Source organism: Podarcis muralis, chromosome 2 (assembly GCF_964188315.1).
Source record: "Podarcis muralis chromosome 2, rPodMur119.hap1.1, whole genome shotgun sequence".
Classification (NCBI taxonomy): domain Eukaryota; kingdom Metazoa; phylum Chordata; class Lepidosauria; order Squamata; family Lacertidae; genus Podarcis; species Podarcis muralis.
Window position 1 is genome coordinate 106426897 of NC_135656.1, and position 20192 is coordinate 106447088.

Sequence of the window (20192 nt, forward strand, 5' to 3'; positions counted from 1 at the left end):
CCAGCAGAGGGCTCCCCTTCCTGCTGCCAGCCGCCCGAGCTGCGCCCTTCTCTGCCGCCGCCGCCGCCGCTCGGCAGCCCCGCACCGAGAGAGGCGGAGTTTCCTGAGTCAGCCGCCGCTGCACATCCGGATTAAGCTGAAGCGGCGACTGCTGCTTCTCCTCCTCCTTTACCCCCCCCACCCCACAACACGCAGCAGGGACGACCCCCCCCCCGCCCGATCTGCAAACTTGCCGGAGCCGCGCTGCAGGTGACCAAAGGCGAGGATCCCCGCGGAGAGGTGAGGGAGGGGCTGCGCGCGGGATCGAGGCCTGGAGGGATTGCCGACTAATTGGCCCTGATCCCTCCTCCACCCCCCCCCGTTCTTTATTATTTTTTTGTTTCATGGTGGGGGGTGGGGGGAGGGAAGGGATGGCGAAGCAAAGCCCTTCTGCCGGTTGAGGGGTGGGGAGCCCTTTAAAGGGGAGGAGGGGGAGCGATTAAGCCTCGGCCCATTTTGCTGCAGGGGGTGGGTGGAACAAGGGCGAGCGCCAAATTGGTCGCCGGGGGGGGGAGGGAGAGAAAAGGAGACTTTTATTATTTTTTCCACCTCCTTAGAAGATCAATGGCCAAATCGAATTGGGCTCCTGCGTTCTCCTGCAGTGGAATCGGAGCAAGCCGTTTCCCATCTGTCCCTATAGATTTCGGGGGTTAAGGCCCGGATTTAGTTTTCTGGGTAGCCTCGTAAGCGTGTTGCAGCACGCACAAAAGTTTTAATTTGCAAGCAATCCGGGTTTTCTTTTTTCTTTTCCGTGGTAGCCGAGCGCGTTCTGTTCATCCGCACGCAGAGACCCTTTCTTGTGGGTTGTTTTAATATGGGGCCGGGGGGGGGGAATAAAACAGCGTCCCTGCCCGCTTTTGTATCCGAAGTTACGCCCACCTTTGTCATGTTAAGTTTTCTTGCTTGGTATCTAGTCTTCGCAATGCTACTGCTTCCAGGAATTATTAGTAATACTTACAAGATTTTTGAAAAAGAGATTTCTTACATGGCCTTGGGAGTTAAGCTCTCTGGGGCCCTTGGGGTATGAGCACAGCAATTTGAAATCTCAGAAATTAACCAGTATCACATACTGCTGTATTTATGCTTATTGCAATATTATATTTGCACTTGTATGTGTTTTTTAAAAGTTGCTGAGAGTGATCCCTGAGATTCTACAGGATAGCTCAGTTCCAACAATAAAATTATTCTTATTCTATGTTCTGAAGTAGCCAAGTTTGCCTTCTGCTAAAGCGTTAACAGGAGAAATTGGCAAAGTATGAAAACATGCAAACTTTTTTTTTTTAATCCAATATTGGAAAAAGCCTTATTGGAAGATGAATTGGAAGAACAGAAATGGTCTTAGCATTGGGTAACATATGGAGGCAAATTTCCAGTTATACTAGTCCAGGATTTCCCAAATTTGGGTCTCCAGTTGTTGTTGGACTATAATTCCCATCATCCCTAACCACTGGTCCTGCTCTCTACGGATGATGGGAGTTGTAGTACAACCGTTGGAGAGCCAGGTTTAGATGAGCAAGGGCACTAACCCCCTGGATGTTTTTGGGCTTCCAGCTCCTATCTGCCCTAGCCAACCTAGGCCAGGGTTGATGGGAGTTGTAGTTCAGCATATGGTGCACGACCAGTTAGCTACTCCTGCTCAACAGTTGTGTCAAAATCCACAAAAACGTTATGCTTCATTATGCCCTAAGCTTTCCTGGAGGAGAGCCTGTTTTATCAAATGATGCCTCCGATGTAGTGATTTCTGGTTCATAAAAGCTCATGCCTTGCTAAAGCAAACAAATTGTGAACAAAGAACTTGCAGCACCTTGAACAATATTATTATAAAGAAGGCTTGCACAGATTTCTCAGTTTTTCATCTGCTTTTGAGCCCTTGCAGTGTAGGACATAGCAGCGTTTGGACTTTATGCCTTGAGTTGCCCTAAATATCTCGAGCTGGACCTTCTGAAGGTAAACTGCATAAGGCAGCATTTGCCAACCTGGCGCCCTCCAGCTGTCTTAGACCACATCTCTCATCGGCTCCAGCCAACTGGGAGTTGTAGTTCAAAACTCCTGAAGGGAGCCAGTTTGGAGGCAGGGTGGAATCTCTTTAACACGAAGCATCACAGTTTCTGGCTGGTTTCCCACCCACTTTTTTTATTTGTTTTTTTTTTTAATTAAAAAAAGCATTCCCTCCCAATCTTGGGAGAGCTAAACTGCAACTGGTCTCACACACCCTGTTTGTAGACTCTTTACCTGACTAACCAATAGCAGATTGCACAAGAAATTAGCAATCCAAATAAGTATTGCCGCTGTGCAAATAAACATGCTCCGGATTGGGTAATAGTTTGTGTGTGGCTCTCCAACCCTTTATCTGTTCTTATTTTTTCCTCTGCCTTTTGATATCCCACCCTTTTGTATATGTCAAATTAAAATTAGCAAGAGGTCAGCTTTCAGATCTGCCGGGAGAGAGTTATTATACCCACAGGGAGTTAGAATCCGTCAGCAATATTCATCAGCGAGGTGCTGTTGATGATAAATATTCCTTGTTTCTTCCAAGGGGCTGAGGGGGGAGTTTATGGTCTCCTGCGAGGAGACTACCAACTCTGCGAGGTAGGCTAGCCGAGGAGAGTGAGCTCATACTTTGGCTTCCAAGCTGGGGTTCAAGCCTAAATCACACGCTCTCCAGTTGCTGTGACTAGCCTGGTGCACTGAATGCTAAGCTTGGATGTGGGAGGTGTGGGTTCAAATCTCTGCTCAGCTGGGAAGCTCCCTGATTGGTTTGGGACGTAGCCAATCACAGCCTGCGTAAGCAGCGGAAGGGAATCTTCTAGACTGGCAGTAGGGAACCTGCGGTCTTCTATATCTATCATTGGGACTCCCAGCAGCCCCTGTCAGGGTGGCCAAGGGTCCAGAGATGATGGGATTTGTAGTCCCCATCAGCACCTGACACACCACAGATTCCCACACACCCCTGTATTAAGAGCAGGCATAGGCAAAGTCCGGTCCTCCAGATGTTTTGAGACTATAATTCCCATCAACCCTGACCACTGGTACTGGTAGCTAGGGATGATGGGAATTGTAGTTCCAAAAACATCTGGAGGGCTGGAGTTTGTCTATGCCTGATTGAGAGGATCAAACCATCTGATTCCGGGTCTGCAAAACAACAGGGTCTTGTCATGCAGCTAGAAGATTCCAATACAGTGGTACCTCAGGTTACATACGCTTCAGGTTACATACGCTTCAGGTTACAGACTCCGCTAACCCAGAAATAGTGCTTCAGGTTAAGAACTTTGCTTCAGGATGAGAACAGAAATCGTGCTCCGGCAGCATGGCAGCAGTGGGAGGCCCCATTAGCTAAAGTGGTGCTTCAGGTTAAGAACAGTTTCAGGTTAAGTACGGGCCTCTGGAACGAATTAAATACTTAACCCGAGATACCACTGTATATGGCAGGTTTTTTGGGTGGTGGGTCCTGAGGGGATGGAGAATGGCAAACTGCACAGACCTTGAACGGGAGAAGGTCCAGAATTTGTGACTCTGAAGGCCCCAATGAGCTTTAAAAATGAAATTGAAAAATTCACATTACCTCTGGAGCTGGAAGGCGAAATAAGCAAGACTTGGGACGGCTTTTATTACTTGAAGAGAGCTGCAGAAATTCCTATGCAAAAGCCACAGTGCAGAGAATATGAGCAGATTAAAGGTTTAGCCAGACACTGTTTTTGGAAAGAAACTCGGTGGCCCCACCTTTGTGGAATTGGACAGGAATTTCTGAGACCTTTTCCGCTCCCTGTAGAACCACAATCTCCAGGATTTCTTGAGGGGAGGGGCATGGCTGTTGAATTAGTATAAGCCCAGTAGTGTAAACATCCTTAAAGAGCAGTGAAGCCTGTTCTGTATTGAAATCTGGCCGCCATGGAAACCAGGAACAGTCCAATGAGATGGATGCCTGCAGAAGGGCTGGAGCTTTGCAAGCGCTTCAACAATGGGGCATGGGCAGTGGGCGGCATTTTAAATGTAGTAGAAATTTTCTCTGGGTATTAAGTGGGGCAGCTTGGTGTTTCCACCCCCTTTCCTGCCCCAACACGCCTCCCCTATCAGACGCTACTATGTTGCAGTTGCACTGTCCTGAGTTGCCAGGCCAATCCAGCATTCGGCTACTTAAGGGTTTTTGTTTCTTAAAAAATAAATAAGCCATCTAATGTTTTGTACGCTGCTTTTCCCACGGTGGAGCTGAGTTCCAAAAGCCTCCCAAGAAAACAAGCCATTATAATTTAAAAAATAAAACAGCATCTCCTAATACGAGAGAAAGATGCATTTGTGGAAACACAGTAAAGGAATGTGAATAGCAAAAACACAAATCCAAGTTGGTCACATTGGGATGTGTGTCGGGAATGCCAATGGAAAGAACGTCCAGCGAACCACCCCAAATGCTTCCTTGGAGGGTGAGAGAAAGGAGGAGGTGCTAAAAACAGGCTCTCAGCTTAGGGGGCCAGCAGCCTCTTTTCTCACCCACTGCAGCCAGCTAAGCACCAGGCAAAATGCACACCACCCCATATTTAACAAGAAGAGTCTGGAGGGGGAAAGCTTTCCAACCTGGCATACATCACCCACCTCCCTCCTGTCTCCCGTCTGGGGTTATTGGGCAAGACCCACAGGAACAGGACTCTCTCACCCTGGAGAATGAAACTACAGTGGTACCTCGGGTTACATACGCTTCAGGTTACATACGCTTCAGGTTACAGACTTCGCTAACCCAGAAATATTACCTCAGGTTAAGAACTTTGCTTCAGGATGAGAACAGAAATTGTGCTCCGGTGGCGTGACAGCAGCAGGAGGCCCCATTAGCTAAAGTGGTGCTTCAGATTAAGAACAGTTTCAGGTTAAGAACAGACCTCCGGAACGAATTAAGTACTTAACCCGAGGTACCACTGTATCCCCTTCTCCCTCTGCTGATGCCCCCCCCCCAGTATTTTGCTTCAGGCCGAGGGAGCCGACGTCTGTCCACAGTTTCGAACACAGCACCCATGCCCTCACCGTCCTTAGAAAACCACTTAATCCTGATTTGATTTTGAGGTGTTCGGTGTGAAGAAACAATTGCAAAAGCTCCCCCCCCCCCATCTGAATGTTGAATCAGAATCTGTCAAGGTGTATCTTCCTGGCATAAGTTGGGTACAGTGGCTGCTGGAGGTTTCCTTCCCTTTGGACGTTTAGGGAAGTTTGAAAATATCAAAGCCCCTATAAATTGCAACGTGAGACGGGGCCTTTTCTGCAGTGGCACCCTCAGCTGTGAAATTGCCTTTCAGGAGGGAAGGCAGATAGAGCCCACATCCCTCAGCGCTGTATAGGCAGGCGGTGAAAACAGCCTTCTTCAGAATGGCTTTTCCATGGTTTCCTCTGCTCCTTTGAAGCCTCGAGGCTTTGATTTTTGTTAAAAGTGTGCGTTTTCCAGTTTAGTTTTTGCTACTTTATGCAAACCTCATTGAGGTTGGAAACTGCTATAAGAAAGCTTAATAAATAAATTGGGTTGTAGCCCATGCTAGCCCTACTCAGAGTAGATCCACTGAACCATCAACTTGCATTAATTAATTCCAATGGGTCTACTTTGAGTAGGACTCCGTTGGATCCCACTTGTGTGGAGGTTGCGGGGGGTGGGAGAGATCCCACGGGCCTATGCTCTGTTAGAGACTGGGGACTTTTTTGGCTTCCACTCTTGGAATTCTGGCTGTGGGTGAGTTTGTAGAGCATATTTATACAGTTCATAGAGATAAGACACTATTTCAGTATGCTACAACTGCTGCCAGATTACTAATTGCCCAAAATTGGAAAAATCAGAATATCCCATCAATTAGAGACTGGCAAACAAAATTATTTGAATTCATTGAACTCGCAAAAATGACGCAAAAAATCAGAAACAAAAAAAATACAAAGTTTATTAATGATTGGAACAAATTTATGATATACATTGAAGGAAATTACAGAAACTTAAAAACTATAGCAGGTTCGATATAAATCTTACGATGTGCAAATCATTAACAATTACTAGCTGCAGAAAGACAAATTATGTATATTAAGAAGCCTGAAAGCGGGAGGGATGGAAGTCAATAGGGCGTAGAAGAATGATGTAAATTCTTAAAGCTACATAGAGACAAGTGTGAAGACATGGAACTGTAATGGAAACGGATAATATTTTTAAGTTTGTTTAGATATTAGTTATTCAACTTTTTCCTTTTTTCTTCTTTGTAACTGTGGATTTGTTTTTCTTTTTGGTTATTCACATGAAAACTAATAAAAAGAATTTGAAAAAAAAATATACAGTTCATAGAATCATAGAATTGTAGAGTTGGAAGGGACCCCGAGGGTCATCCAGTCCAACCCTCTGCGATGCAGGAATCTCAGCGAAAGCATCAATGGCAGATGTGCATGTGTGTTTATTTTTGTAAAGGTCCTGCTTCCAGACCTTGCAATTAAGGTGTGCCGGAGTACCCATTTGTCAAATTCCAGCTTTTCCATTTGTTGTAAAAACACCTTAATTTGGTCCTTTCCTGGGCCTCTCAGAATAACAGTGCTATGTACGCATATAACACTTCTTATCATGCCTGTGAAAGAAGGCAGGGAGTATATTTAAAACCCAGCACACCTGCAGAGATTGCAACACTGTGTACTGAATCCGGTGGAAAGGCCTTTAACTAGGCTGTCTCCTCTTGTCCATTAACCTGCTGTTGGCTGGTGATTTTCTGAAACAATCAGACACCTGTGGTTCTCTGAATGGATGCCTTTGGACTCCCAAGTCCCACCAGCCCCCAGCCAGCACGGCCAACAGTCTGAGATGATGGGAGATGTTGTTCAATGGTCTCCAGAGGGTCGCAGCTAAGCCACCCCTAAGTAGTAACGGTAAAGGGACCATTAGGTCCAGTCGTGGCCGACTCTGGGGTTGTGGCGCTCATCTCGCTTTATTGGCCGAGGGAGCCGGCGTACAGCTTCCGGGTCATGTGGTCAGCACGACTAAGCCGCTTCTGGCAAACTAGAGCAGTGCATGGAAATGCCGTTTACCTTCCCGCTGGAGCGGTACCTATTTATCTACTTGCACTGGCGTGCTTTCAAACTGCTAGGTGGGCAGGAGCAGGGACAGAGCAATGGGAGTTCACCCCGTCGCGGGGATTCGAACCGCCGACCTTCTGATCGGCAAGCCCTAGGCTCTGTGGTTTAACCCACAGCGCCACCCACATCCCCCCCTAAGTAGTACATTCCAATAAAGAGGCTGAATGGGTTTCATTTGTTGTTGGTAGGTGCTGCTGGATTCCTGAGAACTCATTCTGCCATGGAGCCATGGGTGTACCTGGATCCGCGACAGAGGGCACTATATCGAGATGTCATGCAGGAGAGCTACGAGACACTGATGTCTCTTGGTAAGAATCCCATTTACCTTCTGCTTTGTATCGGTTCTCCTCTTCCATTCGTACTTGGTTTTTCTCCTCTTTTTTGTGTGTGCACGCTATAAAGAAAACCTCTCTTTGCCTCCCCTGAACAGTAGCTATTACTGCTAATATTTTCAGGGAAGTGGCGTTCTTTGTTCTGAAAAAAAGGTGAGGGGGGGAGCAGTGTGAATCTCCCAGGAAGGGGGGGGGAGCCACAAAAGACCCTCAGACTCCTTATTCTTAGATGAGAAGGGCCTGAGAGATTCGGAGACTCATAGCAGAGGCAAGATCTCATATGTCCTGTCAGCTGCCCAGAGTGGCTGGGGAAACCCAGCCAGATGGGTGGGGTGTAAATAAAATTATTATTATTATTATTATTATTAAGCAGAAATGTACCAGGTTACAGTTTATAGTCACAGTTGCACGCTTTTTAAATTCCCAGGGAGCAAATGAAGAAGTTGGCTGGGAAAAAGACACACAGCTTTCCCACCTCAAGGAGCAAATGGGGTACAAGCACAACATTTCAGATAGTGAGGTTCCGACACCAGTTTTCTAGGCACCCAGCTCACCGTTTGACAGGAGCTCCTCTCGTCTTGCCTAGGGAACCTCTTGGTTTTGCATTACGGTGGTACCTCGGGTTACAGACGCTTCAGGTTACAGATTCTGCTAACCCAGAAATAGTACCTCGGGTTAAGAACTTTGCTTCAGGATGAGAACAGAAATGGTGCGGCAGCAGCAGGAGGCCCCATTAGTTAAAGTGGTGCTTCAGGTTAAGAACAGTTTCAGGTTAAGAACAGACCAACAAAACGAATTAAGTTCTTAACCCGAGGTACCACTGTACGTGCAACATTCCTCCCTAGGGAATAACATTCCAAATAGGCAGGTCCGAAACCTGTCAAACAGGCCGCATAAGCCCAGACGTGTGTGCTTAGTCCCTGCACAACAACTCTCGCTTGCTTTGACGCAACGTGCTGGACGTGAGGCATACAAGGGCTTCAGTCAGACCTCTCCCCTGGCTGTTCTGCCCGACTTGAACAGGGAGTTCGGAACACCCCCTCCCAGCCTAAGGATGGGGAGCCTGTTCTGACTCCCCAGATGTTGCTGGAGGCTGCATCTTTCCGTCATCCCTGACCACAAGCCATGCTGGAGCGGATGGGAGCCCAGGAAACTTCGATCTCTGCCGTGGTGCTTCCAAACCTCCCCCACCCCCTGCATGTTCTAAGTATTGCTGACACGGGTAGCAGGGTGATGCCCCTGCCCATGAAAATGGCCGGTGGAAAAGCTACTCTGTGCCGGGGGGGGGGGGGAGCCCAGTTCTCCCCCTCATGCAGTTCTTTCGCTTAATTCCCAGAGTTAATTTTGTTGTTGTTTAGTCGTTTCCGACTCTTCATGACCCCATGGACCAGAGCACGCCAGGCACTCCTGTCTTCCACTGCCTCCCGCAGTTTGGTCAAACTCATGCTGGTAGCTTCAAGAACACTGTCCAGCCATCTCGTCCTCTGACGTCCCCTTCTCCTTGTGCCCTCCATCTTTCCCAGCATCAGGGTCTTTTCCAGGGAGTCTTCTCTTCTCATGAGGTGGCCAAAGTATTGGAGCCTCAGCTTCACGATCTGTCCTTCCAGTGAGCACTCAGGGCGGATTTCTTTAAGAATGGATAGGTTTGATCTTCTTGCAGTCCATGGGACTCCTGAGTGAAAAATGACCTCCGTAATGACCTCAGAAGGATGGACCTTGGCTCCCCGTGCCCCGAGGCTAGCTTCCATACCTCACCTGTGTAATAAATGTAAATTTGCCTTTATTCCCTTATGGGGGATGCAAGAGCCCTTATAGAGTCCTTTGCAGGTTCTCCATCGGTAGGAGAGAATAACTGAGGCCAACCAGAGAATATTGAGAAGCAAAGCAGCTAGTAAGCCTGATCTTTATTGAACTGTTGCAACAGGGTGCCCCCTTCACACGCAGGAGAAGGAGGAGGACCCCAAACAAAGGTGTGCCCGCCCTTATATAGACATTTTAAATTGCCCGCCTTGGAGTCCAAGACCACCCTCCGGATACATCATACCTACATCACAGAAAGGGTGGCCTACAACAGAAATCTGAGTGCTTTGTTTACCTCCACAGATGGAGAACCTGCAAAGGACTCTATAAGGGCTCTTGTGTCCCCCATAAGGGAATAAAGGCAGATTTACGTTTATTACACCTGTTCCAGAACACCCAAGACAACCCGTGTCAGGTTTGCAATCCCATACAACACTCATGGAAGATGCTCCATGGATGGTGTGGAAGTATGGATAGGGGTGGGGTGTAGAGTCGCTCAGCGCCTCGGCTTTTATCCCCCTTCTGGGCCTCCTTGTGCAGAAACAAGTTCCGCTTTTGTGGAGCTCACTTTTTGCAAGGACCAATTGCAGCTGCAGGCAGAGCAAGAAGCTGCTGTGAGATCCATAGGACTCTTTTAAGATGGATGTTGTCTTGTGTGAAATGTACGGTGCTCCAGTTCTAACGTTTGAGAAGACAGAATTCTAGGTAGGAAAAGGCCTGCTCATTAAACTTGGAAAACCTGGCTACGCATTCTGTATCATGCATATGTTTAGGAAACAGGTTTCCAGAATGTAATATAATATACAGTGGTACCTCAGGTTAAGAACTTAATTCGTTCTGGAGGTCCGTTCTTAACCTGAAACTGTTCTTAACCTGAAGCACCACTTTAGCTAATGGGGCCTCCCGCTGCCACTGTGCCACCGCTGCACGATTTCTGTTCTCATCCTGAAGCAAAGTTCTTAACCCGAGGTACCACTGTAATATATAATCTAATCTAATCTAATCTGATCTAAATTATTATTAGCACCCTACCCATCTGACTGGGTTGCCCCAGCCACTCTGGGCGGCTTCCAACACATATAAAAGCGTCATCAAACATTAAGCATTAAAAACTTAACTCCACTATCTAAGCCAGCCTTTCTCAAGCTCGGGTCCCCAGATGTTTTTTTGAACTACAACTCCCATCATCCCTGACTGCTGGCCATGTTGGCTGGGAATGATGGGAGTTGTGGTCCAGCAACATTCAGGAATGCAAGGTTGAGAAAGACTGATCTAAAGGGTTATAACCCAATAAAAATCGGAGAGGCCTCTCTTTCTGTTCAGCATTAAACAAAGCACTTTTTACTCACTTGGCATAACACAGAACCTCTTCACTGGGCGTGTAAACTTGGAAAAAAAGTACCCTATACTTTCTGCAACCCTTTAAAGAAGCAGCTTTCTCTGGCCATCAAGGCTTCCATAGCACCTGGAACCAATTTGTCTGCTGCTTCCACAACAGTGCTGAAAAATCAAGCTCAGGTTCTTCCTTGAGCTCCTGTTACTATTCTTGCCACTTGACGATCCATCTAGCTTTCTTTTCTAATAAGATACTGGCCATTTAACGCCTTTGTTTCCCAGCTCTTTTCCCCATTTTCTGCCTGTGGATCACCTGCACCCCTGCTGTTATCCACAGAGATCTGGAGACAGTTTGCATTTCCTTTACTTGGGGGCATGGGGTCGGAGGGTCCTGCAGGGCTAAGAGAAAGGAGCCTGGGTTTGTTGTGTTAAAGAGTCCTTTAAGCACCTTAGCTTAAATGTGCCCCAGGAGATGCTCTTTAAAGACCCCACCCACAAAGAGAGTGAGTGCCCTTTCCAGCCAATAAATTGCCCTTCTCCCTCCCTCAGCTGCCTCCCTGAGAGGAGAGAGGCAGGCTGCTTCAATGGAAGCAAGGAACACAGGGGCTGAGATTCCGGTTTTCTTCTTCCCTGTTCTTCCTGGTGAGTATTTATTTTTTGGAATTGGGTATCGTTTTTGCCAGGTGCGTTCTTTAGCAGGCTCCTGTTTTGCCGTCGTCTCCTATTTCCTATGCCCACCCTCCTCACTCTTGCTCCTTTTCCCACGCTGCCAGAGTCCCAATTTCCTACAACCCCTCATGTTTCATCTTCATAAGAAGCTAAGATGAGCTGTACTGGATTCCATCTTGTCCAGCCTCCTGTTCTAACATGGGCCAACCAGATACTTCCTTTTCTTTTCCTTTTCTGGGGGATAGATACCATTTTGGGCCACTTTTGCACTGCACTTTTGGGAGCTGTAGTTTGCAAAGGGTGCTGGGAGTTGATAAAAAAAGACCCCTATTCCCCTCCCAGTGCTATAATTCCCAGAGTGGTTTAGCAGGCAACCCATCCTCCCAGGGAACTCTGGGAATTATTGTTCTGTGAAGAGATTAGTGCCCCCCCAACAACTTTCAGCACCCTTAGCAAACTACAGTTCCTGGAATCATTGGGGTGGGGGGAGCCACACCTGTTTAAAGCGGTATCAGAGTGCTTTAAATATAGGGAGCGATTGTGGCTTTAATTACCCTCCCAGGGACTTTTGTGCTATCTCAGAAGGCCTTCTCGGCAGTGGCGCCTGCCCTGTGGAACGCCCTCCCACCAGATGTCAAAGAGAATAACAGCTACCAAACTTTTAGAAGACATTTAAAGGCAGCCCTGTTTAGGGAAGCTTTTAATGTTTGATGGAAAAACAAAAAAAAATTCCTTCCAGTAGCACCTTAAAGACCAACTAAGTTAGTTCTTGGTATGAGCTTTCGTGTGCATGCACACTTCTTCAGATACACTGAAACAGAATGTTTGATGGATTACTTTATTATTATTTATTAATTAATTGTCTCTTTCACCCCATTTCTTCCTAGACCCTAAAGCTCCTTTCTTGGTCACCCTGAGCCTACTCGGTCCCCTTCATTTTTGCTTTTCCTGTGCTGCAAGATTCCTGTCTCTTCCAATCCCCTGCCCTTATTTTTGTCCAGAGTTCCAGAACTCCTCTATGCCAGTCTTTGCATCCCAGACATTTTGTGTGTGGAGTTTTTGCGTCTGTTCCTTGATGCAGATCAGCTGTGGGGTGCTTTTGGCTCGCCAGATGTTGCTCAACTACAACTCCCACTACGCCTGGGCCAGGTTTGCTGGGACTGATGGGAGTTGTAGTTGAGCAACCTCTGGCGGGCCAACGGTTCCCCCACAACTGATAGTGATGGTTGATGGTGACGTTTCTGTTTTTAATGCAGCGGAACGGGGAAAGACGTTCTGCATACATTTTGCAAACTGCTCTCAGGTTTTTGTTTTTTTTTTACCATCAGGCGGTATATAGACCTGAAATGAGATAAATAAAATTACTATTATATGGCACAACTATAGCACTTCATAGTTGGAGAGCTCTGGACTTAACCACCTTTTCTGTTTTCTTACCACATATGCCCACCCCTTTCTTCCTGTTGTTATTAAAGGGCCTGTAATGCTGCACAAAAATAAAAAAAATACTTTGCCTGCAGCTTTTTAAAATACACTTGGGAGAATAAGTAATTAAAGTGGAAATAACCCTTTTTTACACTCCCCCCACAGTCACCCTGACTTTTTAGTGTTAAGCCCTTTGAGGTAGGCTAGGGAGAGAGAGAGAGATTGGCCAAAGGTTATGCCAGTCAGCTACATGGCTGAATGGGGATTTGAACCCTGTTCTCCCAAGTCCTAGTCCACAACACCTAACAACCTGCACTCCCCCCCCAAGCGGCTTACAAAAAAAGTCAAGATGCTATTAATATAGCCTTTCTAAACTTTGGGTCCCTTATCTGAAGAAGTGTGCATGCACACGAAAGCTCATACCAAGAACTAACTTAGTTGGTCTTTAAGGTGCTACTGGAAGGAATTTTTTTTGTTTTGGGTCCCTGGACATTCTTGGACTACAGCTCCCATCATTCCCAGCCAGCATGGCCATTGGTCAGGAATGATGGGAGTTGTAGTTCAAAAACATCTGGGGATCCAAAGTTGTGAAAGGTAAGATAATGCAAAGGCTAAAGACATCTCCACCCCCCCCCTGCTGATTTTTAAAAGTGTAGCAGTCAGAAATTCATGTGTTTACCTGTAAAATTGGGCAGCAATAAAGGGAACTAATTGCCTATGTAAACTGCTAATGGGTTAGAGTTGATTGATGCTTTACAACTAAGGTGTGACTTGGCTGATTTTACAGTTGCTATGTTAATACTTGTACTGCATTCCTTTGTAGCAATTTCTGGATAGCTTATTCTCTAAATCTCAGGGTTCAAGCTCACATTGGACAAAAGATTCCTGCATTTCAGGGGGCTGGAATAGATGACCCTTGGGATCCCTTCCAACTTCTTTTAACAGTTCTTTTAAAAAAATAATTATGCTTTTCAAGTTTATACTTTTCACTAATTTTACAATCACATTAACATTTCAGAGCTTGACTCCTTCTCCCTCTTTCTGCGGTTCCTTAAATTTATTTTTAATATCTTCTGCCTACCTATCCAAGCTAACTTAATTTGCTCATTTATGTGGGATGTAATCCTCAAGATTCCCACAATTTATTCATCTACTTTAAAAACATACTCTTATTATAAAACAGCAGGTTATAACAATAATCCTGCCAATCATTTTATCTGTTTACAAATTATCTGTAAATATTCAATAAACCATTTCCATTTATATATATATATATAAAAGCTAGCTTGATTTCTTATTCTTCCAGTATCCAACTGTACAGTTCTACGGAGGGGGTGTTGCTACATTTCACGTGCAATCTATAGGTGTTACCATTATATAAATTCACACATTTTGGCCTTCCTAAGGTGGTTGCCTTGTTTTCCAGCTGCAGACAAGTTGCTGAACAGCAACAACAATGAAGAGGAGGAAGAGGAGGAGGATGATGAAGAGGAGGAGGACGAAGGGCCCGAGGAGCTGCGGCCAGGCACGTCTCAAAGCACCCCCAGGCGAGTCAAGCCCGTGGTGCGCCGCGCACCGCCCAAGCAGCCGCCGCCCCCACCGCCACCTCCCCCCAAGATCATCCCAGTGGTGAAGAAGGACAAAGCGACTCAACGAGGGCATGCGCTGAAGAAGAGCCTGGAGAGCCGCTGCTCGGACTGCACGAGAAGCCTGCATGCGCCGCCCCGGGGCCGCCAGCGGAGCGAGGCCAACGCGGCGCGGGAGAAGCCCTTCCAGTGCTCGGACTGCGGCAAGAGCTTCATCTGGAGCTCCCACCTGGAGCGCCACCGCCGAATGCACACGGGCGAGAAGCCCTTCAAGTGCCTCAACTGCGGCGAGGCCTACAGCCAGAACTTCCACCTGCTGCAGCACCGCTGCTCGCAGCTGATCGAGAAGCCCTTCAAGTGCCCCGAGTGCGGGAAGCGCTTTGCCCAGAGCTCGGCCCTGGAGAACCACCGCAAGGGCCACACGGCCGAGAAGCCCCACAAGTGTGCTGACTGCGGCAAGTGCTTCATCTGGGCCTCCCACCTGGAGCGGCACCGGCGGGTCCACACAGGCGAGCGGCCCTTCAAGTGCCCCGAGTGCGGGGAGACCTACAGCCAGAGCGCCCACCTGGCCAAGCACCGGCGCAACCACATGGGCGAGCGGCCCTACAACTGCCCGGCCTGCTGGCGCAGCTACGCGCTCATCTCGGAGCTGGAGGAGCACAAGAAGACCCACCTGGGCTGCGAGGACTGCGGCAAGGTGTACCGCAGCCGCCAGACGCTGATGCGCCACCAGAGGGGCCACCACCGCGAGCGCACGCACCTGTGCGAGGAGTGCGGCAAGGGCTTCGTGTGGGCCTCCCACCTGGAGCGCCACCGCCGCGTCCACACGGGCGAGCGGCCCTTCCCCTGCCCCACCTGCGGGGAGAAGTTCGCCCAGAAGGTCCACCTGCTTCAGCACAACAAGACGCACTCGCACGCGCGGCCCTACAAGTGCGGCGACTGCGACAAGCGCTTTGGCGACAGCTCGGCCTTCCTGGCGCACCAGCGGGGCCACGCCATGGAGAAGAACCACAAGTGCCAGTACTGCGGGAAGAGCTTCGCCTGGAGCTCTCACCTGGAGCGGCACCAGCGCATCCACACGGGCGAGAAGCCCTACAAGTGCCCCGACTGCCCGGAGCACTTCAGCCAGACCTCGCAGCTCTTCAAGCACCAGCGCAGCCACCTGGGCAAGAGGCCCTACAAGTGCACTGAGTGCGGGAGGAGCTTCGGCACCACCCTGGAGGTCATCATTCACCAGCGGACCCACTTCGGGACCAAGCCCTACCGCTGCTCCAACTGTGGGAAGGGGTTCACGCGGCGCGCCAACCTGCTGAAGCACCAGCGGAGCCACGCGAAGGAGAGCCCCTAAAATAAAAAATGGAAGAGGGGGCGCGAGAGAAGCGGGGAAGGGGGGGGGGAGACAGGAGACGCGCGCCCTCTCCCTCGCGTTACCAAACTAGTCTAGAATCCACACAAGGAAGAGGAATCCTTTTTGTACATTCTGCTTAACAGGGGAAGCGACGGCGCAGCTCTCGCGGTGACTTCGGCGGATCTGCACGTGGTTGAGGAATTATTTCTGGGGTTGGGGTGGGTTGGGGGGAAAGATAGCAATGGAAAAGAAACACGCGACTGCAGCATATAAGCAAAGAGATTGTAGACACACACACCTCGATAGCGGGAGGGGGGGGGGAAGGAGGTTCTTGGAAAAGAAGGCCTATTGAGGTGAAAACCTAGTAACCATGTCCACTGGGGAGTTTTCATCCGTATGGGTGTCTCACTCACCTTTTTTGTTTTGACACTGTGTACGTATAAATATAACCCATGTTTTGGGAAACGAAAAGCTTTACTTGACTCTTCCTCGCCCTTGTATTGTCCCCGACTCCCTTCTCCCCGCCCCTCCAGCCCCGTTAGAAGAGCGCTGATGGATCAGGTCGGAGGCACATAGAGGATCGTGCGTCCTAGCGGCCGTTCAGATGCCTCTGGAAAGCCAGCAAGCAGGACCCGGGTGCAGCAATCACCTGGCAACTAGTGATTTTGTTTGCCTCCGACAGTTGAGGGGGGGAACATTTCTCTCATGGCTAGTAGCTGCTGCTAGCCTTCTCTTCCATGAATTTGTCTAATCCGCTCTTATAGCTGCCTCCCCCGTGGGTAACTTTGAACTCTGGATAACAAAGCTTTAACATGCTGAGGACTGACCTCCAGACCTTAGATGCCTAACTGAGAAGGACTCAGACTTCACTAGATGCTAGGGAATCCACCTGGGTAGCGGGGAGGGCCATGGAACTTTGGTAAGCCTCTTGAATGTGGAGGAAAAGCTTTATTGACTTATTCAACACAAATAATCTAAACATTTTTTGGGGGGAGTGGCGGGTGGGGGGAGCATGAACTATGCCTTGGGCAGCGCTCCCACCTGAGTAGCCAGTGCATTGGAACCTAAATGTCTGAGGGTCAGATTGCAGCATTTAGCTAGAGAAGCTCAAGTTGGTTTTCCTTGGATCTCGGAATCTCTCCTGCTCGGTTTCTGCTTTCGGAAGCTGCTGACAGCACCCTCCAGACCCAGGAATCCCTGGAGGGTTTCGTTTCCTGAGGACTAAAGGAAAAGCAGAGAGGATGGAGACCCCATTAGATACTGGGAGCTGTGCTTATGTGCCGCTATTCAGCTAGATGGTCGTCCTCTTTGAGCTCTTGTCTCTTGGGGTTCTTAATAGTTTGGCCACAACTGTGAAGCACATGTGCGAAATCTGCTCACTGAGGTATTGGTGAGAAAGCCCACGTCTTCAGTTTAGGGAAGAGGATACAACATAAGTGTGCAACTTACTGAGGGGAAGAAAACAGACACTCAAGGATGGTTCAGCTTTGGGCCTGGAAGCATCCTGGGGTAGTGTATTGTTGATGGATAAGATTCAGAATAGGAGTTCAAAGGCTCATGGTCTCTTTATTTTTATTTTTTTGAAGGGGCAGAGGGTAGCTGGCTGTAGGCATCAGCCTATCTTATAACATAAAATCCAGATTTCTAGGAGGGCGGATCTTGGGTCCAGAAAGCCCAACAAATAGGCATCTTGGAGTTTTCCTATCCTGGCTTGGCAGTAGGATTGATGAAACACACACACACACACACACACACACACACACACACACACGCAGTGATAAAGAAGTTGAGCCTTTGGGTGGTGCGATGGATGCATGAGGAACTTAAGAAGCAGAATTTATAATCTGGAAAAGAGGCAGAGGAGGAATGTGGAGCTGTCAATGGGAGAAAAGGAAAATGTTACCTTGCCATGCAAGGTTAACGCCTCAGAACTTACTACCGTAAGACGTCATGGCTCCACCTGCACCTTACATTTAAAGCAGCCATTTTTTCCCCCAGTGTTCATATTTTCCTGAAAACGTTTCAATTATAAAGAAAGCGATGCAAAGGAAAAATAATAATTAAGATACTGCTTTAAGCAGTTGTGGCTTCCCCTCAAATAATCCTTGGGGTTGGTAGTTTGTTCAGGGTGCTGTGGGTTGTGAGGAAGACTCACCTATTCCCCTCACAGAACTACAATTCCCTAGAGGGGTTTAGCGATCTAACCCTCTTCCCGGGGAACTCTGGGAATTGTAGCTCTTTGAGAAGAGAGGGCTTTCCTAACCACTTCCAGTGCCCTTAACAAACTACCATTCCCAGGAATCTTTTTGTGGGAGGGCATGACTGTTTAAAGTGGTATGATGCGACCTTAAACATACGTAGTGCAGATGAGGTCCTAGACAGGAGTTGGAGAGAACCGAGAGCGAAAAGGCCTTGCCTCTCTGCTGTGGCATGGGCATCTTGCTGGCGAGGACAGGCGAGCTGTTACTACTGACTGAGAACAACGCATCTTGGCTCCAGGGAGGGGCGACTGTAGATTTTGGCCACCTGCCATGGGTACTTTGCTTGAGCTTCCTGTGCTGCAGCGGGTTGAGCTAGATGACCCTCAGGGGTCTTTTCCGGCTCTACAATTCTGTGGCAACCTCTCCTGCCACCTACCTCGGAATCTCGCTCGGGAGGACTGACTGAAAAAGAGCCCCGTTTCCTGCACCCCATCCTGCCTCGGCCCCGTTGTGACGGAGAGGCCTGCGAAGGAACGGAAAGCCTTGGCCTTCGCGCTGCAACAAGAGACACACCCCAAAGAGGCATGGCGCCACAACGCCCTCTTAACCGTGCAAATGGGTGGACGGATGAGGCCTGGACTCTGGATTTCCCTCTGTTTCTGCCTCCGGCTTAACCTCTCCCTTGTCTTACGGGCGTGTACTCCCCCCCCCCCCCATTGTTCTGCCCCTTCTTCCAAGCTTTATTTACTTTATTGCATTTGGGGCGGGGGGCAAGGGGAGTCTTGTTTGCCTCAATGTACTTCTGTTTATTTTTCTCCCCCCCTTTTTTTTCTCATCCAAAGCAAGCGTCTCTTTTATGTTTTAGGGTCCTGTCCCCTCGACTGACTTATTAAAAGGGGCAGTTTCTAAGCTCTGACTTCTTTGTTGTTGGTTAGGAGTAATAAAGATTGAAAACGTAGCTCACGCAAGTCTGGCGTGTCTGGTGTTTTGTTGCAGCCCCGTTGGTTTACAGAAGGCGGCGTCGGCACTCTTCGCTGAGCTCAGGGCGTTGGTGCAAGCACAACGGGTGGTGCTGTGGTCTAAACCACTTGCCGATTGGAAGGTCGGCGGTTTGAATCCCTGCGACGGGGTGAGCTCCCGTTGCTCTGTCCCAGCTCCTGCCAACCTAGCAGTTCTAAAGCACACCAGTGCAAGTAGATAAATAGGTACTGTTGCAGCGGGATGGTAAATGGTGTTGCAGTGTGCTTTGGCTTCCATCACTGTGTCCCATTGCACCAGAAGCGGTTTAGTCCTGCTGGCCACATGACCCAGAAAGCTGTCCGTGGACAAATGCCGGCTCCCTTGGCTTGAAAGCGAGATGAGCGCTGCAACCCCATAGTCGCCTTTGACTGGACTTAACCGTCCAGGGGTCCTTTACCTTTACCTTTTCTTACCTATATTATAAAATTTATACCATAAGGTGCCAGGGCGGGTTACTATAATAGGTTATATACAGTTAGGGGGGAAAAGACGACCATTCTCATTCCCTCCAGAGTAAGGGAAGCACAACGGCCGTACCAATAAATGGTAAGAAACTGAGTGCATCTGAAAAGGCAGGTTTGGGCTGAAGACGAGTCCTTGGTTGAAGAGTGTTGGCCTTAAGCAGTTGCTCCCGAACTGGTCTGCCAGCTTCACTCTGGTGGTCCTTCGCATATCTGGTTGAAGACCAGCTGCAGCACATCCGTTCCATTAAATGCTCATTTTAATTGCCTCTGTTATCTGTTGTATTGTGCAGTCTGAATTCAACAGGGTACAACAGATGAGAAAGCCAACTCCTCAGGGCCAAGGTCCCCTCGTCCCGTCCCCCCAGTGAAATATTTGAGGGGGCCGGCCCCTCCAAAGTTGATGGGCATTGCCATTTAAACGGTGTGTACATTGGGTCATGTGATCAGTTATGCAAAGCGGGGCTTACCTGGGCCCCCCCAGTATTCAAGTAAGTTGGCACTCCTGAAAGAAGCAATTAAAATTACAGCTGAAAACCATGCACAGCACATTGCAACTGGTACAGCAGACAAAATAATTGAGTGGCCTGCTAAGACGCTTGGCAATTTTTAACGGGGGGAGGGGGACAAATTTGGGAACACACTGGTCCAAAGTGTTTGTGCTTGTGGCTTTTTAAAGCTTGGAAGAGGAGTGGGTCGAAAGCACAGATCTGCTGGCTGATCTGTGGTTGATCAGATGGCAGTTCCAATTGCTTAACAGCAAAATGACAGGGTCTCCAGCTGTATCAGGCTGCCAAAGTGAAGAAAGCAAGTCGGGCTTCTCTGTAGTAGAATGTGCTCAGAGGCATCCTGTTCCTTGACAGTAACTCTTCCCCTTTCCCGCCTGGCTCTGTCTGTTACCG

General features: G+C 48.6%; 1 protein-coding gene across 5 annotated transcripts; it reads left to right on the forward strand.

The window, feature by feature from the left end:
• Window positions 1–147: 147 nt before the first annotated feature.
• LOC114592099 (uncharacterized) lies at window positions 148–18777 on the forward strand. Of its 5 annotated transcripts, none has more exons than XM_077920265.1 (4): window positions 148–279; window positions 7302–7421; window positions 11130–11222; window positions 14101–18777. In XM_077920265.1, exons 2-4 carry the CDS (start codon window positions 7334–7336, stop codon window positions 15606–15608), a joined length of 1689 nt encoding a protein of 562 aa, XP_077776391.1. In that variant the 5' UTR covers window positions 148–279; window positions 7302–7333; the 3' UTR covers window positions 15609–18777. The 5 variants fall into 5 exon arrangements, with proteins under 5 accessions (XP_077776391.1, XP_077776394.1, XP_028575815.2 ...); XM_077920268.1 differs by having other exon boundaries at window positions 148–249; XM_028719982.2 differs by lacking the exon at window positions 11130–11222 and having other exon boundaries at window positions 14081–18777.
• The last annotated feature ends 1415 nt before the right edge of the window (window positions 18778–20192 follow it).

What these genes read in the sequence shown, in the direction of transcription:
- LOC114592099 (XM_077920265.1), top strand. Translation starts at nt 7,334, where the DNA reads ATGGAGCCATGGGTGTACCTGGATCCGCGACAGAGGGCACTATATCGA. An exon ending in CGAGACACTGATGTCTCTTG is followed by an intron (nt 7,422 to 11,129) that starts GTAAGAATCCCA and finishes TCCCTCCCTCAG; the next exon opens with CTGCCTCCCTGAGAGGAGAG. An exon ending in CTTCTTCCCTGTTCTTCCTG is followed by an intron (nt 11,223 to 14,100) that starts GTGAGTATTTAT and finishes CTTGTTTTCCAG; the next exon opens with CTGCAGACAAGTTGCTGAAC.